Below are 24,642 nucleotides of genomic sequence, written 5' to 3'. Positions count from 1 at the left end.
GAAAAATATTAGGAAAGTAAATCTGCTGGAAAAGTATAAATACAAGGTAACACTTTCCACTATATACATCAGTATATACAGTTATATATATACATTTGCCCCTTAGGTCATAATAAGCTCTTTAGGTCTTATGAGCTTATGTCTTATTCATTTTTGCCAATAAACACATAAGGCATCTAATAAATGAGCTGAATTTATAACGAATGAGTATTTTAAAGGCAGATATGTGAGTTTTAGATCATCAGTTGTATTCTAATTACCAACTGTTTTCAATTATTTTAGAATGTTGAAAATGAGTATTTAAAATAAATGCTGTTGATATTTGGGATAAATGAGAGAACGCAATGCTGAAGAATAAGCCAGTAAGTCTGGAATCGCAGGATAAAACTAGTTTTGTTTTCACTTCCTATTTCTAGGATGGAATCCACTTTAGCATTATCCACTCTGGCCTAACACCAAAGCTGCCATTCAGGAATTTTGTTAGCTTTGAAACCGAAATTTCCAATATTCCGGCCCTCCTGCTCCTGTGTTTCCCCTACACCATTTTAGAGCTCTTTGTGACCTCTGTCTCTATAGTCTTTTGCTTTCTCCCACCTTCCATTTCCTTCTTCACTGAGCCTGAACTCCAAGCTTGCTTGCTTCAACTTCTCTCATTAGGACTCTGTCCCGACTCTCCTCCTTCTTTAGCGCTGATCCTGAAAACTCCCAATCTTGGATCAGTCTAACACTCCATCTTCCCTGTGCCCATGCCTGAGCTCCTAAAACAGCTAGAATGCATTGGGATATTAGTGCCATTACAGATTTATGGTCTCTAGTCTTAACAGAGCTTATGACACTACTGAGGAATCCTTTTCTTGCCCTTGGTCAGCCATCTCTTCCCACTCCCCTCCGTAGATAAATCTTAAAAAAAAAAAAAAGATTATTTATTTTAGGGGTGCCTGGGTGACTCAGTCAGTTAAGCATCTGACTTCAGCTCAGGTCATGAACCTGGGGTCCTGGGGTTGAGCCCCACTTTGGGTTCCCTGCTCAGCAGGGAGCCTGCTTCTCCCTCGCCCTCTGCAGCTCTCCCTGCTTGTGTGCTCTCTCTCAGCTTGTGATCTTGGGGTCCTGGATCCAGCCCCATGTTGTGTTCCCTGCTCAGCGGGGAGTCTGCTTCTCCTTCCCCCCTCTGCTCTTCTTCCCCCACCCCTGCTCGTGCTCTTTCTCTCAAATAAATAAATTAAATCTTTAAATTTTTTTTTGTTTGAGAGAGAGAGCACATGAGTGCAGGGTGGGGAGGGGCAGAAGGAGAAGAAGAGACAGAACCTCAAGCAGACTCCCCGCTGATCTCACAACCCTGAGATCATGACCTGAGCTGAAATCAAGAGTTGGACACTTACCCAACTGAGCCACCAGGTGCCGCACCATCCCCACCCAGCAGAAAATTTTTAATTCATTTTCCCAATCCTGTTCTCCTTAGCTAATGCCCTAATTACAGAAGTTATTAGACATATACTCCCTTCTACTATATTAACATCTGCAATCATCCTCCCAACTTGTCCCCCTCGAACAAGACAGTATCTAAAGCTAAGACTTCTCTACTTGTGCTTTGATCTTACTTCCTTTCTACTTCCTTCAGAATCTTGTTCCATCACCTGTCCTCTCTCTTTTACCTTCAATCTTTCCTTCTTTGCTCGTTCTTTTCCTTCAGTTTCAAGTCTCCTTCCTAAGACAGTCTGTCCTTAGCCTTGAGTTTACCTCTAGTTGCCAATCCTCTATTTCCCCCTTAATAGCCAAACTTTTTTTTTTTTTTAAAGATTTTATTTATTTATTTGAGACAGAGAGAATGAGAGAGACAGAGAGCACATGAGAGGGGGGAGGGTCAGAGGGAGAAGCAGACTCCCCGCCGAGCAGGGAGCCCGATGCGGGACTCGATCCCGGGACTCCAGGATCATGACCTGAGCCAAAGGCAGTCGCTTAACCAACTGAGCCACCCAGGCGCCCTAGCCAAACTTTTTGAAAGGAACTTACACTTACTACCACCTCTTCTTCACCTCTTATTCTTCAACTGGCTGCAATTCAGCTTTCATCCCATTCTCCTGCCTGAAGAAAACTGCTTTCACTAATAATCGTAACGGCAACAGTACAGCAACATTCATCAAGCACCTGTTCTGTACCACGCACTGTTTGAAGCGGTATTAACTCATTTACTGCTCATGACAGCCCTATGAGGCAGGTATCATTGAAAACCTCATTTTACAGATGAGGAAATAGAAGCACTGAGAGGGTAAGTAACTTAGTCAAGGCCACACAGCCAGTAAGTGGCAGAGTTAGGATTCAAACACACGAAGTGTAGCTCCACAGCCTACGCTCTAAACCATTACTATAATACGGTCACGGATTTTCTTCTGGTTGCACAGTTCAATGACATTTTCCAATCCATGCTTTATTTGATCTTTTAGGACACTGAATCATTGCTACTTAAGAGTCTCATGCTCTACCGACTGAGCTAGCTAGGTGCCTGAATCATTGCTATTTAAAATTATTTATCTCTTTTACTTCTCTAGTTGTTCTTTTCTTGGTCTTCCTCTGCTCAGAATGGCCCAGAATCCCCTTTCATTTCACTCTATATACATTTTCAGTGGGTGATCTTGGCCTATTTCCCCAGGTTCATCTAATGGCGTTTAGCTGATGGTACCTAATTTTTTAGATTCTTGGAGTTATTTCCATAAGGACTAATAAATCCATACCTCTCTCCTAAGTTGCCAACTTGTGTATGCAACTGCTCGCTGAACTTGGATGTGCATAGGCAACTCAAATTCAACACATCCCAAGTTCGAATTATCTTCCTTCTTCTGCATTACCTAGCCTAGAAAATGACATCATCAACTATCTGGTCACCAAAATAGAAAAATCTATACCACTAGTCTCCCTTCTGTCTCTTGCTCCCCCTTGAATATACCAGTCTTTTTTACCTCCGGGCTTTACATGATGTCTCTTCTGCCTTCTCGCTGGGTCTACCTTTGGTCTTGTCCTTTAAATCTCAGCTTAAATACTTCCTCATAAAGGCTGACTCTAACCACTCGCATCTAATTTGACATCCTTATCTGCATTGTCGTCTACCACAGTAACCTGTTTGCTCCTTGACAATGATCATAATTGGCAATTATTTGTTTATATTTTTACTGTTCAGTCCTTCCTGCCAGAGGGTAAGTTTCAGGAGGGCAGAAACCAAGTTTCTTTTGTTCATGGTTGTATCTCCAGCACTTAAAATAAAACTAGGTGTTCAAAAAATATTTGTGGAATGTTTTATGAATGACTAAATCCTCATCCAAATTCTGTTGATTCTACTTCCCACATACCTCTTTACATCCTCTTTATAGGAAGGAATCACGTCTTATTGCTCTTTGTTTTTCTTACTGCCTGGCACATGGAAGGTGTTCAGCAAATGTTTATTGACTGTAGGTCTACAATTACCCAGTAACAACAAAAAAAATCAAAGGGATTAATATAGGTTATTAAATATAAAAAACTAGAAAAATGTCCCCTCTATACTTTTATTCCCTTTAAGGTGGTGTCCCTTTATTAAATATCTTTTCCCGGTCTAAAGTACTTTGAAGATACTATCTATGTAATCCTAGCATTTCCATGAAGTTAAGGTCAATTGTTCCTTGTTTTCTAGTAATAAGTGGAAAGTCCGATGCATGAAGTGGCATGCAGGAGACCATCTCACTGTTGCCATTTGCTCACACAAATTCCTGTATTTTTATTATTTTTTTGTGTGCTTCACAGACTTTCTTAGCCTCCCTTACTCTTTCCCAAACTAGGGAATGCCTTCCAACCTTCCTCGGTTCAAGCACTGCACAAGGAGTACTTTCATAGACATCTTTTTGTTATAGGTAAGGATTGGGTCTTACAGTCTTTTTGTGGTCTCCACAGTAATAAATCATACTGGTCGTTGGGACAGTCCTAGAAAAGCTCTAAGATGGCAGGGTAAGCCTGGCTGCTTCTCATCCATTGCCTAAACTTTTCTTCCTACTTACTTCTCTTAGTCAAATGAATTAGACACCGGACATAAAAACAAAATGCTTATTTCCTAGAGCACAAAGGAAAGACTAAAACTGAAACTATTTCCTAGGTCTTCCCCCTCAGTGTCTTCTTTAGGATATCTCTACAGAATTTTGAAAAAAGGATGAAGATACAAAAGATGTGATGGTCTTCATCTTCCCTCAGGCTCGGTCTGGCTCCACTGGTCATGTGAACTGACTGCTCACAAGGAGCAAGCGGGAGACAGACACCAGTCTTGTCTTTGGCTGCATGTGAGCTTGTGCTAGCATTGTAAGCAGCCTTGGGGTCCTTTTATAATTCTTGTCCCTCGTTTCTGATACCACAAATTTGTCTCTCTTGGGCTTATTTGAAATAGTTTATATGAGAGCTATATTGTCAGGGCCTCTGTAGTCCATATCTTTCCCTATATGGACATGTGCATGCTAATGATATTAGCAAATTCTAAATTCCTATTCTGAGTGTTACATTTTTAAACTCATCTACTACCTTCGAGAGACTGAAATTGTTTTTTTATTCACTGATTCAATAAACATGCATTAAACATTTATGTGCTAGGTTCCATGCTATAGACACTGGGAATAGACAAGTAAGATGTAGTTTTTGACCCTAGGGTTTTCAGGGAGCTCGTGAGTTAATGAGGAAGTCAGAAAAGGTCGCAAGTAATTATAATCATTATAGGTGACATAAGTACACTGATGTGGGAGCAATTAATATCTTCTAATGATGGGGCTCCTGGGTGGCTCAGTTGGTTAAGCGACTGCCTTCAGCTCGGGTTGTGATCCTGGAGTCCCGGGATCGAGCCCCATATCGGGCTCCCTGCTCAGCGGGGGGTCTGCTTCTCCCTCTGACTCTCTTCCCTCTCGTGCTCTCTGTCTCTCATTCTCTCTCAAATAAATAAATAAAATCTTAAAAAAAAAAATCTTCTAATGATGGCCAGAAAAATCTGGAATTGGCAAGAGCTGAATATTGCAAGAATAGGCATTTTCTAGATAAACAAGAGGTGAAGGAATGTCCTGACTGACAGAATAGCTCTAGAAACTTTAGGTAATTCAGTAGTACTGGAGGAGAGACACAGAGAAAGACAGCAGTAGTCAGGCCACGGAAGGTCTTGTACACCATGCTGAGTTTGAATGTTTTTGGTAGCCTAGTGTTTTAACTTTTTTGACCTTCTTAAATGTTATCTGAAATTTCAAAGTAGCTATTTCTAATTTAAAAATAGTTAGGATATTGCATATGTGATTTATTTATTTTTTAAAAGATTTTATTTATTTATATGAGAGAGAGAGAGAGCGCACATGTGAACAAGCAGGGGAGGGAGTGAGGGGCAGTGGGAGAAGTAGACTCCCCGCTGAGCAGGGAGCCCGATGCAGGGCTCGATCCCAGGACCCTGACATCATGACCTGAGCTGAAGGCAGACACTTAACCGACTGAGCCACCCAGGTGACCCTGCATATGCTTTTTAAAATAGTGCATTTTCTCTGATCCTCCTGCAGCATAATCTCATAACCTCCCTCCAGATCCCTGCTACAGGCAAGGAATAGACACAGATGGATTCATGGTAGATTCTAGACACTGGTTTACTCAACATTCATTCCAATGCCTTTCTAGCATGTCTTCTTGTATTGCACAATCTGGAAAGCCAAATATTCTTTCCCAGATTTCCTTGAAACTAAGGTTCTGAATGCACCTAGGTTGTATCAAATTCAATGCCCATGTGAGACCTCAAATGCAGAAGTGAATAACATGGGAGTGTGAACAGCACTTGGGACTGTGGCCACTGAAGCAGTCCTACTATCTGATCCCTGATGTCACAGGTCTCCCGTGGCAGTGACAACTTCAGTGGGGTTTTCTCCAGTTGACTACTGTGTTATGATTGAATGTTACTCTTCACTACACAGCATTTAAGTTTAACAGCCTGCTTTCCTAAAAATTCTATAAACTCCCTAATACCCTGGAATAAATCACTTTCTGCTTTAAATTAGTTAGAGCAGATTCTGTTTTCTGCTATAAGAATCCTGATACAGCAGGAGAGTGAAATGAATGGATGTGTATTTTTTTTAAAACTTCCAGTATCAAAGTGCCAATATATTCATTACACGTGGCATATATATCTATGTTCATATATATATTTCTGAAGTAGTTCTGAAGGACTTTTAGCTGACAGATTATTGTTCACGGTTTTTAGCACAGAAATTAGGGCTCTATGATCGCTCTTGTATTTAAAGATTTTTTTAAAGTTTTTATTTATTTACGTAATCTCTATACCCAACATGGGATTTGAACTCATGACCCCAAGATCAGGAGTTGCATGCTCTACCAACTGAGCTGGCCAGGTGCCCCTGCTCTTGTATTTAAAATGAACTTTTTTGTGTAAGGAGAGACACTGATTCCTAGAAAGCTTTTCTTTATCTACTTATTTTGAATGTTTTATGTCACTGCTCTTTCCTAAAATACGTATAGTCCCTAAAGACAATATTTATCATTACTTGAGCAGTGGTTATTTATCTTTTCGGTCATTTGACCCCTTTGGGAATCTAATGAAAGCTTGTGGATACTTTTAGCTCCAAATACACATACAAATATTTTCCCATAATTCTACATACAATATCAGGAATTTTAAATTTAAAGACAACCTTCTCCACCCCTTACTCTCTTGAAGTTCATTCACTAACCTAAGGTCAAAAACTCCTGCTCTAAAATCACAGAAGTAGTTTTCAAAGCCAGTATTTGATATTTCCTAGGATGAAGGGAAATTCAGTTTAAAACCAGACTGTTTTTAGAGAAATAACTTGCTATATTTCCCACAATCAGAAGTTTTAAAATAGTTGTTTTTCAAAATTAGAAAATGATAAACAGTTATTTCCCCCTCCCCACCATATATACACTCACCATGTTTTGGGCTGAGAATGGGAAATGGATCTCCTAGTTTCCAGAAGAAGTACATGAAGGTCAACCATAGGAGACAGGAGAAGAGCAGACGCTGTTTATGCACTAGGAAGGAAGAGAAAGACTGTAAGGTTAAATAGTTCTATATTAAAGAGCTTGCTCTACTTACAGATATGGAATCACACTGACTAATATTTGGCTGGCTTGTTCACTTGGCAAATGAGTGATGGAATAATACAGTTTTTTTTTTTAAAGATTTTATTTATTTATTTGAGAGAGAATGAGAGAGAGCACATGAGAGGGGGGAGGGTCAGAGGGAGAAGCAGACTCCCTGCCGAGCAGGGAGCCCGATGCGGGACTCGATCCAGGGACTCCAGGATCATGACCTGAGCCGAAGGCAGTCGCTTAACCAACTGAGCCACCCAGGCGCCCGGAATAATACAGTTTTTAAAGAAAGCATCCTAATCACTGTAAGAGGAATTTGGCTGAAATTAAGATGTGGGTTGAGTTAAGGGAGATATTATAGTAGAAACAGAAATACAGCTGTAGCAGCACAAATTATCTAATCGTTCAACATTGATTTTCTGCCGAACTTTTTAAGATGCTGTGTGTGAGGCATCCCCAAACAACAGTCGCTACTGAAAGTAACGTAGAAATGAAGCTCTCCACAGCCTCAATCCCCACAAATCCTCATCTCAATCTATCTGCTGACACGAGAGGGTAAAATACTCACGTTTACAAATACTCACATAGTCGGATGTTGCTTACAATAAAATAGCCAATGTAAAAAGGCACCATGAAAACCAGGATCAGAAGGATTACACACAGGTTCATTTTCCAGTGAAAATAACGGGAACTGAAATAAATATCAAAGAATATCACTAGGAGGGGATAAAGGCAGCAACTTTCATTCTCTTCAGTCTTCTAAAAGATCTCTTACTCTTTGAACTCAATACCGAATATATCCCACCCAGTAAGTGAAGTAGGCTGTTACTGTTTGCTTCTTTATAGAGATTAAAGAATATATTAGAGTTCTGAAAAGTATATATGAACATCCTAACTTCCTAAGAATTTTACTTATTCAAATGAGAATGTTAATGCTCTAGTTATATTCATAGGCAGTGTATAATAACATATCAACATATACTATTACTGGTAGAAAATGACTGTTGTTTCATGTACCACTGGGAGTCTCGTAATTAAAAGAAAATAAATGTTAATAGGAATTGCTAAAAATAGTAATGTGCTAGAAAGACTTAAATATTTCTTTTGCATCTTCAATATAAACATTTGATCTGCATGACTACTTTTATTACTGCTTATAAACTATATTTTATGAATTGATTAAAATATTTTTAGGACTTTTTTTTTGATGCTTTGCCTTTTATTCCCACGACTTATGCATTCCATAACTAGAAGCCTGTATCTCCCACTCCCCTTCACCCATTTTGCCCAACCCCTGACCGTGGACTTCTTTAAATAACAATTTTATTGAGTTATAATTCACCCATTTAAGGTGTACAATTCAATGGTTTTAGTATATTCATAAAGTTGTGCAACTATCACCACAATAATTTTAAACATTTCATCACTCCACAGTGAAACTGTTCCATTAGCTCTCCTTTTCTCTTAACTGTCCCAGCCCTAGGAAACCACCAATCTACTTTCTGTCTCTATGGATTTGCCTATTCTGGACATTACATGTCATCTTACGTCTGGTTTCTTTCACTTAGCATAATGTTTTCAAGGTACTTCATTCCTATTTATGGCTAAATAATATTCATTTAATTGTATGGATATGTCACATTTTGTTTATCCATTCATTAGTTGCTGGACATTTGGACTGTTTCACTTTTAAGCTATTATAAACAGTGGTGCTATGAACATTTGGGGAAAACTTTTGTGTGGACATGTTTCATTTCTCTTTAGGTATGTACCCAGGAGTGGAATTGCTGGGTCATATGATAACTATTTAATTTTTTGAGGACTGCCACTATTTCCCAGAGTGGTTGCACCATTTTACATTCTCCCCAGTAGCACAGGAGGGTTCCAAATTCTCCACAGCCTTGCCCACACTTGTTACTGTCTTTTTGATTATAGCCATCCTGCTGGGTGTCAAGTGGTATCTCATCATGGTTTTGATTGCCATTTCCCTGCAAATGGCTGATGATGCTGAGCATCTTTTCATGTGCTTATTGGCCATCTGTGTCTTATTTGGAGGAATGCCTAGTCAGATACTTTATCCAGTTTTCAATGTGTTGTCTTTTTATTATTGAACTATTAAGAGTTCTTTATATATACTAGATCAACGTCTCTTATCAGGTAAGTAATTTACAAAAATTTTTTCCCATCCTTGGGGAATCTGTTCACTTTCTTGATAGTGTCTTTTGAATTTGCTGATTTTAAACTTACACTTGGGCCTTGTTTCAAAAAGTTAAGTGGTTAAGTGGCTTATGAGGATATATAAAATATAGGATGATGAAATAAACTGTAAGAAAGTAGGAAAAGAAAGGAAAAACATGGGAAAAGATAGGTATAAAAGTAGGCCACGCCTGCTGACTATTATGAAAATGCACACCACAGAGTTCTAGAAACTTGGTGTCAGTGTATCATAAATTTAGCTTGAAGTTTCTTTTATAAGTGACATTTTATTGGAACACAGCCACACCCATTTGTTTATACATCGCCTATGGCTGCTTTCACTCTCTAACAGCTGAGTAGTTGTGATAGAAACCGTATAAACTACAAAGGCTAAAATGTCTATTATCTGGCCCTTTACAGAATGACTTGCTGACCTCTGGTTAGAGAGCAGTGAAAGTTCCTGGTTGTGATTTATTATTTGTAATTAGCAAGTAAAAGAACACTTGTTTATTCTTGATAGTCATAGGATATGTATCCTGCTCATCCAAAAAAGGTCTGGATTATTAAAGAACTAGTTAAAATAAGAGTCAGGACATACTTTGTTTTATCACACTACAAATTATTAATTTATCCAGAGACATTATCAACTCTGATTCTCAAAGGAATCTGAGAACAACGTCTCTCTGTAAGTCTCAAGTATCAGGAGTCTGAAACAAGTTATATAGCTTAGCTCAGCATTGATTCCTGATTACAGAGTCAAATGCCACTTTACTAAAAGATTTTTCCATGCAGTGATAAAAAACTACAAAAGTCAACATAGAATAGCTGATGTACTCTAAACACAAACAATGGTCTAAAAGAACTCAAGCTTGCAGTTTAACAAGCAAGAAATATTTTGGACAGGCTGTCTAGTAAACAACATGTCTGTTATTTGGAGGGGAATAGGAGTTGCTTTTAAAAAATGCTTTAAACAAGACTAAGTTCAATCAGAATTGACCATACCTGTGAAATCAACAAAGGTAACCTAAATTAGTGAGAGCTGGAGTTCAGACTTCAGAGAAGCCCATACATAACTAACTCTGAGGAATTCTGATCTTTTCAGGTAGAGATTTTTTTTCATTAGCACGACAATGTGAAGGGCCATTAGTAGGATTCAAAGAGTAGCCTGAGAAGAATAAAACTTCTAGGAGTGAAGCCTGGGACCTAGGCTCTCACAGCCTCATTCCCAATTAGCTCTTCAGAGCTAATGGTCACTTCTTTTTTTTCCCTTATTTCACAATCTGTGTCAAACCAGTTACTAGGTGATTGGGACCCATATTTGCTATGATTTTTAGTTACTGAGACTAAACTAACCACATGGTGGATTTTTTCAGCTATGGAATTCAGGTAAGTCTTTCACCTGATCACACAATTCTCTTCATGAGAAGAGCTAATTAGTACTCACCTGCTGTTCAATACTTTTAAGATTTCAAAGATGATGAGCTCAAACATGGTGCAAGAGAACGCAAAAGTCACAGAGAAGATCACCTGTACCACGTACTGACGTACCTATTAAAAGTCAAATAGAGAATACAAGTCATTTCCTTGCGTGAAATATTGGATGAATCATCTGGTCACAAGTCAGAAAACTTAATGAAAAAATTCTCAAGTCATTAGAAACAGGGCTATAATAGCAACTTGCCTGGAGCTTAACAATAGTTGGAAGTAGGTAGTATTTCTAAATCACGGGGCACTATTACCATCATCCTCTTGTGGATGGAGAATTTAAAGCACAAGATGAAGTGACAGGGTGAGAAGGAGCACTTAGAATTCCTGATGCACAGCGACATAAAAAGGATAGATTTATACATATATATAGGTTAGTGCTAAAAGGGTCTCTTCAACACTCTGCAGACCTTTGGACCAGTTCTGGAACTTCCCCTGGGAAGCCTTAAAGTATCAAGCAGAGCAGAATCTCTAGAATCCTGGGCTCTTTCAGACAACAAACCAAACTCCTTGGAGAGGTTTAATGGTGAATATCCTAGAAATGATCTAAAAGTAGTCCACAACCATTGAGCTTATCACTAAATGAGGATTAATTAGGAAATGTCCAGTCTAGGCTGGTGTTTCTATGAACTCATGGCTTAAGAACCAGATCAATCTTAAGATTTTGGTATCAACTTAGGATGACTTAGGTCATTAACACTGAAGGTCAGACACCCAAATGAATGGGAACATTTATGAGACACTGTAAATTAAATTATCTTCCAAAAAATAACTGTCTGCTGTTGTTCTATATACTGATATTACTAAGGCATGTCAGTTTTGCTCCTGGGCTACATAGGACTTGTTTTTTTTTTTTTTTTTTTTTTAAATCAACTAAGCCTAATCATATTCTCCAATTTAATAATTATATAGTACTCATTTGGCTAAAACTTCCTATCTTGGAAGTGAACATGACCTTGAACAGAGGCATTTTTCTTGTCCATTTTATTTTATTTTTAAAGATCTATTTATTTTAGGGGCACCTCGGTGGCTCAGTCGTTACGCGTCTGCCTTTGGCTCAGGTCATGATCCCAGGGTCCTGGGATTGAGCCCCGCATTGGGCTCCCTGCTCAGCGGGAAGCCTGCTTCTCCCTCTCCCACTCCCCCTGCTTGTGTTCCCTCTCTCACTGTCTCTCTGTCAAATAAATAAATAAAATCTTAAAAAAAAAAGATCTATTTATTTTAGAGAGAGAGCACACTTGCACAAGAGGGGAGAAGGGCAGAGGGAGAGGGAGAAACAGAATCTCAGGCAGGCTCCATGCTGAGTGCGAAGCCCAACAGGGGGCTTGATTTCCTGACCCTGAGATCATGACTTGAGCTTAAACCAAGAGTTGGATGCTCAATGGACTGGGCCACCCCCTTCTTGCCCATTTTAAAACAATCTAGATACATATGTAGCAGTATAACCAAAATGATCTCTTCTTACCTCATAGTCCTTAAACAGTTGGCGCATGAAGAAAAGCCACCCAAATCCAAAGAAAAGTATCTGAAGGAGAACGATCAAATGTCAATATATATAATCTTTTGAGAAATGCCCAGTACAGACCATTTTAAGATAAAAGGTCTGCTAACCAGACAATTAACTTATTTCAGAGATTAAAGACAAGATCTACTTATTAAAGTCCATAACACTGGGAAAAGATGTTTGAGAGGTCAGAGAAGGCCTTTCAGAGGTAGTAATAATTAAGACCTGTAGGGATTAGAGAGAAGTTCCTATCAGAGGAATGCTCTTCAATTTTTGAAATTATCCATGTTTTAGAACATTGTTTATGTTAGGCAAAAATGAAAGTATGTATTTTTTCCTGCAATCTTATGACTATCATTTTAGCTAGAGAAGCTAGCAAACAAAAAAGGAGCCAGTGAAACTTGCTTCTTATATTAGATCCCTGTTTGCAAGTATTTAAAAAAACAAAACTTTATGGGAAAGGAGTTAAAATTAAAAAAAAAAAAGTGGTAGAAAAACTGTTTTTTTTTTTTTTTTTTTTTTTTTTAACGTATTTTCTTTCATGGAGCTTTCTTAGCTTCTCCACAATCCTGCCTAATTTATATAAAGTGGTTTCCATCTCAGTGTAAAGCCAAGAGACTGCAGGATCCCACTTTGTCAGTTTTGGTTCAAGCCGGCATCAGACGGTAGCCACATGACAGCACTGTTCAGTGTTCTAAAAGCTGGTTGTTTGTTTTTTACTGGTGAGCAGAACCTTCTCTATACACACACATGCACACACTCTGACACAACTCCTCTTTTCTTCTTTTTTGTTTTAAACAGCTCTGTTTTGTTTTTAAAGTAATCTCTATATCCTATGCGGGTCTCCAACTCACCACCTGGAGATCAAGAGTCAGATGCTCTACCAAGTTAGCCAACTAGGTGCCCCATAATTCCTCTTTTCTTCTGTTAAGAACTTTAAGAATAAAATTCTTTTATGCCTTCCCAGGAACTTTAGGAGGAAGCGTAAACTCTTGAGCATGGTTTAGAAGACTCCTTCAGCCTCTTGTTGTGTCCTTCCTGCCCACCAAACTCATATTTTCAGCCACATGGAACTGTCTATGGTTCTTTAGACACAATATTCTTTCTTTCATACCAAGACCTCTATGGACGTTGTCCTCTGATAGGAACTTCTCTCTAATCCCTACAGGTCTTAATTATTACTACCTCTGAAAGGCCTTCTCTGACCTCTCAAAGATATGTTGATCTTTTTATATAATCCTATTCTATCCTGTATTTCCAAAGTACTTGCCACACAGTTTTGTAATGTCTAATTTAAACACACTTTCATAGATATTAGATTGTAAGCTCTGTGAGGACAAGGATGTTTGAATGTTAATTTGTATTCTCAGCACCCTGCACAATGCCTGGCACATGGCAGGCGTTCCATTAATGTTTGCTGAATAGGTAAATGGTCCACAGTCAAAGAAAGTTTGTTCTTAAGGAACACTCAACCTCAATTTTTATTGATAACTTATATGTGCTGTGCTAAGTGCTGGGGATACAAAGATGAGTAAGACAGTTACCACCCTCAAGGAACTTGAAGTATAGTGGTGAAGACACTAAATAATTATACTGTCACATGGGACATGCAATAATAGAAATATGTACATAATGTAAAAGAATACGGGGAAAGGGAGACCAAATAGATATGTAGAGAGTTAGGATGGATTTTCTGGAGAATACAGTACCTTAGCTGAAGGAGATTTTAATTTGGGGTTACAATCTTATATCATGCGCAAATTTGGGGGTTATATGTATTTTTCTTTCTTTCTTTTTTAAAGATTTTATTTATTTATTTGAGAGAGAGAGAATGAGAGAGAGCACATGAGAGGGGGGAGGGTCAGAGGGAGAAGCAGACTCCCTGCCGAGCAGGGAGCCCGATGCGGGACTCGATTCAGGGACTCCAGGATCATGACCTGAGCCGAAGGCAGTCACTTAACCAACTGAGCCACCCAGGCGCCCTATATGTATTTTTCTAGAGAGAGGTTCTAAGGTATTTATCACACACTCAAAGGTTTCCACCACCCCTAAAATATTAAAGAACTACTCTCTTCAAGGATAAAAGAGCAGCAGGTAGGTAAAAGACAGGTGATGGGGGTAGGAAGACCTGGCTTTCTTTCCAGGTAGCAAAGTACATGAGTATAGGCACAGAACTAAGACACTGCATGGTATCTACACGGGAGTATATTAGGAACATACATGGGTATATACAACACATGGTTCGGTCTGCTGGAAGCTAAAATTTCGAGAAGGAAGTGGTTAAAAATGAGGCTTAGAGAGGAGCAGGAGACCAACAACTCAGAGGCCCGAAGGCCACCCTACGGAGCCTGCAGTCTGTAGGTGATAAGTCATATTTTAGTAGGGAAAAGACATGGCCAGGTTTGTTCTATATGGAGAATATGGTGGCCATGTAGAAGATGCATCTGAAGGAAACAACACTGCAGAAAGAGAAACTGTACAGGAGGTTGCTGCGGCAGTCCAGATGATAGATGATAAAGGCCTCAATTAAGACACTGGTGGCTGGAGAGGAGGCAAAAGATTTGAGTACTTAGAAGGTTAAATCAGCAGGGAGGAATCAAGTCCTGACTTGTCTGGAATACAAGACGAACAGCGAGGCCACCCAATTTACATGAAGAATATTGGATAAAGATAAAGGTCTGGGAACTAGGCTGGGAGATTAAAAGAGGAGTTCACTTTTAGATGTGCTAAGTGCCTGAGGGCCATCCAGGTCAACACAAAAGACATTATGAAGGCAGAGCTCAGATACAATCAAGAGTTGAAACCACCAAAGTACGTGAGATCACCCACGAGTAGCATGTACAGTGAGAAGAGCAATATGGCAAGAAGAAAACAGTAGAGGGTAGGAATGGGAAGAACAGAGCAGGAAGGAGACAGAGAAGGAGAGGACAGAGAATAGACCCAGGAGAGGGTGGTATCCTGAAACCAAGGGAATAGTTGGAAGGAGTGTTAATTGAAGCAGAGGGGCAATAAAACCAGGACTGAAAATTGTTTAAAGGATTTAGTAACTTGGAGGTCAATGCTAATCTTAAGGAAAACAGTGAATACTGAAATGGAGGCAGGAACCAGACCACAGGTGGGCTGAAGGTGAAAAGGGTAAGGCAATAGAGACAATAAACACAAATTAACCTAGGGAGAGCCAAGAATTAGAAATACCAACAGCATTTTTCAACAAAACTAGAATATTACTAAAATTTGTATGGAATCACAAAAGACACTGAATAGCCAAAGCAATCTTGAGAAAGAAAAACAAAGCTAGAGGTATCACACTGCTGGATTTCAAGATATACTACAGAGCTGTAGTAATCTAAACAGTATGGTACTGGTACAAAAACAGACATATAGATCAATGGAACAGAATAGAGAGCCCTGAAATAATCCCTAGTTTACATGGTCAATTAATCTATGACACAGGAGGCAAGAATATACAGTGGGGAAAAGCCAGTCTCTTCAATAAATGGTGCTGGGAAAACTGGGCAGCCACATGCCAAAGAATGAAACCGGACCATTTTCTTACACCCTGCACAAAAATAAACTCAAGATTAAAAACCTAAATTGGAGACCTGAGACTATAAAACGAGAAGAAAACACAGGCAGTAATCTCTTTGACATTGGCCTTAGCAACATTTATCTAGATAGGTCTCTTCAGGCAAGGGAAACAAAAGCAAAAATAAACTACTGGGGGGATGCCTGGGTGGGTCAGTTGGTTGAGCATCTGAATCTCGGTTTCCGCTTAGGTCATGATCTCAGGGTCATGGGATCAAGCCCTGTGTTGGGCTCTGTGCTCAGCATGGAGTCAGCTTGAGATTCTTTCTCTCTTCCTCTGCCCCTCCCCTCACTCTCACTCACTCGCTCTCTAAAAATAAATAAATAAAATCTTAAAAAAAAACCAAACAACAAAAACTATTGGGACCATACCAAAAAAAGCTTTTGCACAGCAAAGGAAACCCTCAACAAAACAAAAAGACAACTTACTGAACGGGAGCAGATATTTGCAAATGATATATCCAATAAGGGGCTAATATCCAAAATATATAAGGAATTTATACAACTCAACGACCAAAAGACAAATATTCCAATTGAAAATGGGCAAAAGACCTGAATGAACATTTTTCCAAAGAAGTTATACAGATGGCCAACAGGCTCATGAAAAGATGCTCAACATCACTAATCACCAGGGAAATGCAAATTAAAATCACAATGAGATATCACCTTATACCTGTAAGAATGGCTACTATTAAAAAGACAAGAAATAAAAAGTGATGGCAAAGATGTGGAGGAAAAGGAACCCTTGGGCACTATTGGTGGGAATGCAAACTGGTGTAGCCACTACGGAAAACAGTATGGAGGTTCCTCAAAATATTAAAAACAAAAACACTAATTCGCAAAGATATATGCACCCTTATGTTTATTGCAGCATATTTGCAAGAGCCAAGATATGGAAGCAACCCAAGGATCCATAGATAGATGAATGGATGAGGAAGATATGGTGTGCGTACACACACACAAACGTGCACATGCACATGATGGAATATTATATAGCCATAAAAAGGATGCGATCTTGACATTTGAGACAACATGGATGGACCTAGGGGGTATTATGCTAAGTGAAATTAAATCAGACGAGAAAGACAAATAACACGATTTCACTTATATGTGGAATCTAAAAAACAAAACAAACAAAAACCGGAAACAGACACATAAATGCAGAGAAGGATGGTTGCCAGAGAGGAGGGAGTGGGGGGATGGACAGAATGGGTGAAGGGGAGTGGGAGATACAGGCTTCCAGTTATGGAATGAACGTCACAGGGATAGAGATACAAGCTAGGGAGTATAGCCAGTGGTATTGTAATAGCATTGTATGGTGACAGATGGTAGTTACACTAGTGGTGAGCACAGGGTAACTCACAAGACTGGTGGATGACCATGTACTATTTTGTAGACCTCAAACTAATGTAACTTTGTGTATCAACTATACTTCAATTAAAAACAAAACAAAAAAAATTGTTTAAAAAAGAATGAAAAAGAGAAAACATTAGAGAGTAGCCTAGAGAAGGATGTGGGGAAAAGGGAAAGTTTATAGGCTGAGGGGAAGAAAGTAGTAGAGTAAGGGGGTGGTGAACACATATGAGAAGGAACCGATGGGAGACCAGAAGAGGAGCTGTCGTGTCTGGTATTTTTGCTGTATAACTAATTTGCCATAAGGCAATTTTGCTGTAAAAGAAAAAATAACTAGTTGACAGTTTGGTTTCACTTCTCCATCCATACAGTACCTCCATTTTATATTATATAAATCTTAGCCCTCATAATGGTCTATACCGTGGCACAGTTTTGTACCCACACTGACCACAGAACTTTGATCAATCGATCAACGGGCATGTGACAATGCACCAAGAACAAACAACATTGTAGAAGGCTTTCACAGTGCAATGCAAACATCAGTTACAAATATACATCCCAGTATTTGGGAAATGATACTTCTCTTAATGAAGGAAGAAATTTTAGGGAAAAAAGAAAAAAATGTGATACCAAATGAGGAGCAATTCAACAAGCAAACAAACAAAAAAATGTATAATGCTATGAATGAAAGACTGAAGACAAGTGCTTAGGTACAATCCACAAAATGAAATCATTTTATTTGCATAGTATTGCCATGAATCTACACTACATATTTTGAATGTATTCAAATGTTTTGTATTTCACAATAAAGTCTTTTAAATTTTGTTATTCATTTTTCACATTTCATTGTGTCCTTTTAAATGAATGTCCCATTTTATTTTTGGTGAGTTTATCTTTTACATAAAGTTGCCTTATGGCCAATTAGTTATGTGGCAAAAATACTTGTGGCAAAGATGCTTACAGGGAAACCAAACTGACAAAGTTAATAATTTACTATGATTAGCAGCAACTAACCTTTATTGACCATTTACTATATTCCAGGAACTCTAAGTACTTAGAACTGTAATCTCATTAAATCATAAAAACCTAAAGTATGTGTGATTATCCTCACTGCAGAGAAAGCTGAGGTTTAGAGAAGTTGATTCATTTATAGTAATTGTCAAAATCAGGATCAAATCTGAAGTCTGTATGGCTGATTCCAAAGCTTGTGCTTTTAAGCACTCTATAATAAGCTGGTCTAAGATCAAAGGCACAGGTAGAGAGGATGACCTTAAGAAGGGGTAAGGGGCACTTTCTTTGCTGACATGGGAGGAAGGCGGCTGGGAACGGTTGTAGACACACATAACTGCTTAGATTAAGACCCAGGATGTGGAAGGAGATTGTATCTTTTGTCTTCACTTTTATTGATACAGCAGGAGGCAAGGTTATCTGCTAAGAGTTTAAGTGATGAGGATGGGAAAGGGGGCCTTGAGGACAGTGATAAAGATTCAGAGAAATTATGAGGGGAATGGAACAAACAGCTGATTATTTCAAGAAAAATAAATAAAATGAAGTCTGAAATAGTTATTTATTTAATTAATTTTATTTCTTTAAGTAGGCTCCATGCCTAACATGGGGCTCAAACTCAAGACCCCAAGATCAAGAGATGCATGCTCTACCGATTGAGCCAGCCAGGCGCCCCACATACTTCATTTAAAACCTTTCAGTTCATATAAAACAGGAAAAATGAGGAAAAGGGGTTTCTAACATAATTATATCTCTATTTACTTAATATTTACTAGGCTTCCCTGTTACCAGCAGCTGATTTAGATACTGGGGAATACAGCAGAGAATAAGAATAATCTGGACCTCATGAAGTTTACATCTAACAGACACAAATAATAGTGATGGAGGTTAAGAAGAAAATAAAACAGGAAAATGGGATTGAAGGTGGCTGAAATGGGTGCTACTGTGACAGGGGTAGGGAGTCAGGACAAACCTCTCTAAAGTGACATTTTTACTGATACCAAAATAATCATGAAGTAGCCACATAAATATATGGTCACAGAACAGTCCACACAAATGATTCTTTGGGTCTTAGTTCCTCATTTGTAAAGAGCATTAAGTATTTAATATTGCATGTGAATGCCTGTGTGAAAGTTAAAGTATTATATAATGTAAAAAAAATCAGAAAGCTACTTTCTTGCTTCAACTTATTATATCAGTGTTAAAAATCTTAGAGGCTACAATGCAAGTTCCTCACCCACATTCTTTTTTAAAAATTGGGTAAAAAAAAAAAATGCTACTGAAATATTGTCATTTTTCTTGAGTTGGTAGTAGGGCTAAAAACAAACCTGAATTGTCACAAAAGGCAATTAGCCTTAGAAAAATTAGAAAAGCTTAAGAAAAGTTAGAAAAACAAGAGAATTACGTGTCTAGATTTTTTTGTGTTAATACATTTGAATATTATGCAGCCAATAAAAACAATTATGAAAACTATATAAAGGATGGTAAATTTTAAAAGTTATCTTATTAGAGTATTCCTTGTTTCATATTTTCTAAAATGTTGTAATTAAAGTTTTTCAAGAGACAATGGATAGTGCTCTGTTCCAAAGACAGAAGCATTAGGATGAAGGAATATGAAAACGGGATCAAAGATTTAGTTTCATTTAAAACCTCAAAAGGAACTGTTTCTGTCATTTGCCACTTGAAATATACTCTAAACTACTGGGTAAATGAGGGGGGGAATCAATAATTAGATAGTCTGAGCTTCTACAAATAGTAACAGTTGGCCAGCAAATAATTGTGTTTAGTACTTGTACTTAAAGGCGGGGGTGATAAGGCCTGGACAAAACAGGACCTCAGTGCTATGGTGAGCGCTGTGAATTGTGCAAGACTGTTGAATCACAGATCTGTACGTCTGAAACAAATAATACATTATATGTTAAAAAAAAAAAAGAAGAAGAAGAAGATAGCAAGAGGGGAAGAATGAAGGGGGGGAAATCGGAAGGGGAGACGAACCATGAGAGACTATGGACTCTGAAAAACAAACTGAGGGTTCTAGAGGGGAGGGAGTGGGAGGATGGGTTAGCCTGGTGATGGGTATTAAAGAGGGCACGTTCTGCATGGAGCACTGGGTGTTATATGCAAACAATGAATCATGGAACACTACATCAAAAACTAATGATGTAATGTATGGTGATTAACATAATAAAAAAAACAGGACCTCAAAAAATAAATTCATAAATACATAAATATCAGTACTACGATAAATGCTATGAAGAAAACAGAGTAGCTGAACGAATGAAAGCTGGTAAAAGCAAGTGGCTTCCACCCTACCACCCAGCAATGGCACTACTAGGTATTTATCCAAAGGATAAAAACATAGTAATCTGCACCCAGTGTTTATAGCAGCAATGTCTGCAATAGCCAAACTATGGAAAGAGCCCAGATGTCCATCCACAGATGAATGGATAAAGATGTGGTGTGTGTGTGTGTGTGTGTGTACAGGAATATTACTCAGCCATCAAAAAAATGAAATCTTACCATTTGCAATGACCTGGACGGAATTAGAGGGTATTATGCTAAGCAAAATAAGTCAATCAGAGAAAGACAATTATATGATTTCACTCATACGTGGAATTTAAGAAACAAAATAGAGGATCACAGGGGAAGGGTAGTAAAAATAAAATAAGACGAAATCAGAGAGGGAAACAAACCACAAGAGACCCTTAACTATAGGAAACAAACTGAGGGTTCCTGGAGGGAGGTAACTGGGTGATGGGCATTAAGGAGGGCACTGGTGATGAGCACTGGGTGTTATATGCAACTGATGAATCACTAAACTCTACCTCTGAAACTAATAATACACTATATGTTAATTAATTGAATTTAAATTAAAAAAAAGCAAGAGGCTTCCTAGACATAGCTTGCACAGAATAAGGAATTAGTGTTTATTTAGGTTTGTACCCTCGGCGTTTTTATAAAATGGTCGATAAAAGTCCGCTGACTGTGCGAATGAATGAAGGTGCCCAACGGGTAAAGGAGGGTGAAGAAAAAGATCCGAAGAGCGTGGGCAGCAGAAAGAGGATTAAAGGTTGAGGTGTTGGTACACAAACCAAACCTTAGACTACTTTTAAGGTCTCTGAGCTGACCACGACTAATTCCTGCGAACGGGGATTCAGGATTTGACAACTAACCAGAAAGGTCCCCACGTGTCCCCAGGAGCCAGCTCCCATTGGCGAGCTGCGTATTCCGCGCCCGGAACCACTCTCTTCCCCGAGCCATGGGTCAGAGGCGCAGTCCAGAAGCTTCGGGGCGCGTTGGGGACCGCTCTTTTCTCGCGGCTCGGGCTCTGAGCATTGAGGCCGCGTGATTCCCTCCAAAAGTGGACGAGAGTGGGTAGACAGAGGCTGGGTGGGGGCGCGGACGGCCGCAGGACGCCTTCCCACAATGAGGGCTGAGCAAATCTTACCCTCTCCCCGAGCTCTGGGAGGCAGGTCCAGGCGGCTGACGAGGACAGCGAGATCCTGGCCAGCCGGCATCACTGAAACCCCGAGAAGACAATTCACGAAAGAGTGGCTGAGGGGTCCCGGGGTGGGAGGCAATAGCTCACCTGAGAGGTAATCATGATGCTGGAGTCGATCAAGAAACTCATGGCGCAGTGCAAGGAAGGCTCCTGCCTCCAATTTCCACTCCCTGTTGCCACAGCAAGCTCGGGCCAGAGGCCCTTTCACAAAGGCGGCCTTCGCCCAGGGGCCGCCGCCGGGACCGCGGCTAGCCAGCCCGACGCCATTAAGCTGCGCCCCAGTCAGCCAATCCGCGGCAATATCTAGTGCTTCCCGCCCCGGGCTGGGAGTGGGCGGGGCGGACGCGAGGCTCCCGGCAGCAGAGGCCCCGGAGGCGGGGCCAAGGAGAGGACGCTCTGGGGGCGTGGCTTAGCTAGAGATGACCTGGCTAAAAGGGGCGGGGTACAATTAGGTGGTCTGAAAGTCCCAGAGCTGATGTAATGCGAGGTAGCATTTCATTTCTGAGGCCGAAGATGGTGGTGCCTGACCTAATATCTTATTTTAAGTGGTAATTCCATTTTGTGATGGTCATGGCTAATAAGATGAAGTTAATGATTATAATGAGCTAGACTATAATTCAGGCATTGTGTTTTAAATGTTACTACTTATACTTGGCTACACAAACAACTACTTAATTACAGGTGAGGAAGAGTGGAAAGGCAGATGATTATTTTTAGCAAATGTAGCTAAACAAGTAAATTTATGATGTGATAACAACAACAACAAAAAGCACACCATCACAAGAGAGTGATAATCTCATTGAACTTGGTACCCATCAGCCCACACCTGGAGTACTGCACTTTTTGTACCACACTTTAAGAGGCACAGAGATGTATTGTAGCATGCTCGGAGGTGAGCCACTAGATGAGGACCGATGGGAGGAACTGAAGTAAGGAGACTCAGGAACATGATAGCTATCTTTGTGTGAAAGAATGGGTGGAATTGATATGGCCCCTGGAAATATATGTAAGACAAAGGACTGGAAGTTAAATGAAGCTAGATTTAATTCAAAACATGGAATAATTCTTTAAGGGTCTGAAGATGAATTATTTTAGGAAGTAGTCCCTCTCCCTTGGAGTTGCTCAAATATAGACTGAATCACTACTTCATCCATTCAATACTCATTTCGTGAAGGTTTAATGCACTGCTGTGAAGCTTCCTTTTGCACTAGGACTCTAGCTAGTCCTGTAGTTCCTGTAGTCTCATAGCACTAGAAGCTGGCTCCATCTGAGGGCAATGACCCACTATGGGAGCCAATGTAGTCCATACCGGAAGCACAGCCTTGAGTGCACCTGGCATTGAGGACCTGATTGTTTAGACCACTGCAATCTGAGTAACTGAGACTCACAAATTTATTACACACAAGAGAAGGTGTCTCTCTTTCTTGGAATTAAACTCTGCCATACTAAGCAGCCCAAACTACCTGTCAGATATCCAGAAGGCTAGGAAGCCATAGAGGTAGCCCTACTATGGGAGGAATCAAACCAGAGAACTGGCTACCTCTATCAGGGATGCAGGTAGATGCTCACACAGATGCTACATGATGAATTAGAATTTCATCTAACTGAGATTCAAGGCTGTGTGATAGTGCAGAATTCTGGGAGAGCATATCAAGGCAAACAGTTTACCTTGGTGGCTTACTGGGATGCATGGTGGGGATCAGGGTCTCAGTGAACTTGGCATAGCAGAGAAAGGCATGCAGTCCAATGGGCCCAGCCCTGTGCAAATCTTTGAATGGCATCATTCAGGATTTTCCCTACTGTAACACCTGTGTCCAGGTCAAGGACAGGTCTTGGTGACCCAAAGAACTACTACCCCTTGCTTCTGATTGCAGAATTTATCTAGAAAACTTCAGACTAGATTTATGTCCAGTTGACTCACCTCTCAAATCACTGGGAGGGACGGCTGAAGCTGAGAGCCATGAGTTCTTGCTCTTTTGTCCTCACCTTTACTTCTCTTTCCCATTAGAGCTATTACCAATCCCCATAACCAACAATGGCCTCTGAGAGGAAAGGAGGTCTCTCCTCTTAACCCCTCCAGACCAAGTGCACAAACCCTTCCCTTAAATCTCTGTACTCCAGCTGAGTCTAAGGTACAGCATTTAATAATAAAACTTTGCTAGTCATATGTTGTAAGACTATGGCAGTTATTATATCACATAGAATAATATTTATGATGGTGATAATAGTTAATACTTACCAAGTGCTTACTATGTGCCAGATACTATTCTTAGATCTTGACATGTACTAATGCATTAACTCCCTAACTTAGTCCCTGACTTGCCTCTATATGGCAGACACAATTGTTCTGTTTCTTTTGGAAGCATATTGAGCACATTGGTACTCATTGGATTCCAGGACTAGGAGAATGAGGCTTAGACAGAGAAAGGAGTTCCCTCTTCTTCCTATTTCTTTTTTCATCCTAGAATCTTTTTCTTTTCAGGATTTGACATTGAAATATCCATTTTCTTCACAGAAAGCCTCGCCCCCTATGCGCAGCATAGGATCTTACTCTATGTTCACAACTGGACAAGAAGGTGAAAACATAACTGTGCATTAGCAGTACACAAACAATATCATGGGCCGTTTTCTTATATTTGTAAATTTGTAGGATTATGTCTTTCTACTTGCAAATCAAAATTTCTATAGATTTTTTTCCCCTGGGACATGATGAATTCCTTCCAATTTATGATTTCAGGTCTTTTTTTTTTTTAATTTTATTTGTTTATTTATTTGAGAGAGAGAAACAGCATGAGAAGGGAGAGGGTAAGAGGGAGAAGCAGGCTCCCCGCTGAGCTGGGAGCCCAATGTGGGACTTGATCCCAGGAATCTGGGATCATGACCTGAGCCGAAGGTAGTGGTTCAACCAACTGAG

At 39.7% G+C, this 24,642-nt stretch overlaps 1 protein-coding gene across 3 annotated transcripts in view; it reads right to left on the bottom strand.

The window, feature by feature from the left end:
- Nucleotides 1–22,042, bottom strand: part of GPR89A (G protein-coupled receptor 89A) — a 64,153-nt gene extending 42,111 nt beyond the window's left edge. The window contains exons 1-5 of one of the 3 annotated variants that reach the window (XM_064588385.1): nt 21,816–22,042; nt 12,245–12,304; nt 10,739–10,842; nt 7,683–7,789; nt 6,937–7,038 (exon numbers count right to left, since the gene is read on the bottom strand). In XM_064588385.1, the coding sequence (XP_064444455.1) occupies nt 6,937–7,038; nt 7,683–7,789; nt 10,739–10,842; nt 12,245–12,304; nt 21,816–21,857 (415 nt within the window). In that variant the 5' untranslated portion in view covers nt 21,858–22,042. The remainder of the gene's footprint in view (nt 1–6,936; nt 7,039–7,682; nt 7,790–10,738; nt 10,843–12,244; nt 12,305–21,815) is intronic. The other 2 variants (XM_045896795.3, XM_054512649.2) reach the window with 2 other exon arrangements.
- Between the last annotated feature and the right edge of the window lie 2,600 nt (nt 22,043–24,642).

The sequence above is a fragment of the Mirounga angustirostris genome, unplaced genomic scaffold (assembly GCF_029215605.1).
Source record: "Mirounga angustirostris isolate CCGP_5_RB_7025 unplaced genomic scaffold, mMirAng1.0.hap1 SCAF_4, whole genome shotgun sequence".
NCBI lineage: Eukaryota > Metazoa > Chordata > Mammalia > Carnivora > Phocidae > Mirounga > Mirounga angustirostris.
This window is presented reverse-complemented; position numbering and strand designations above follow the sequence as displayed.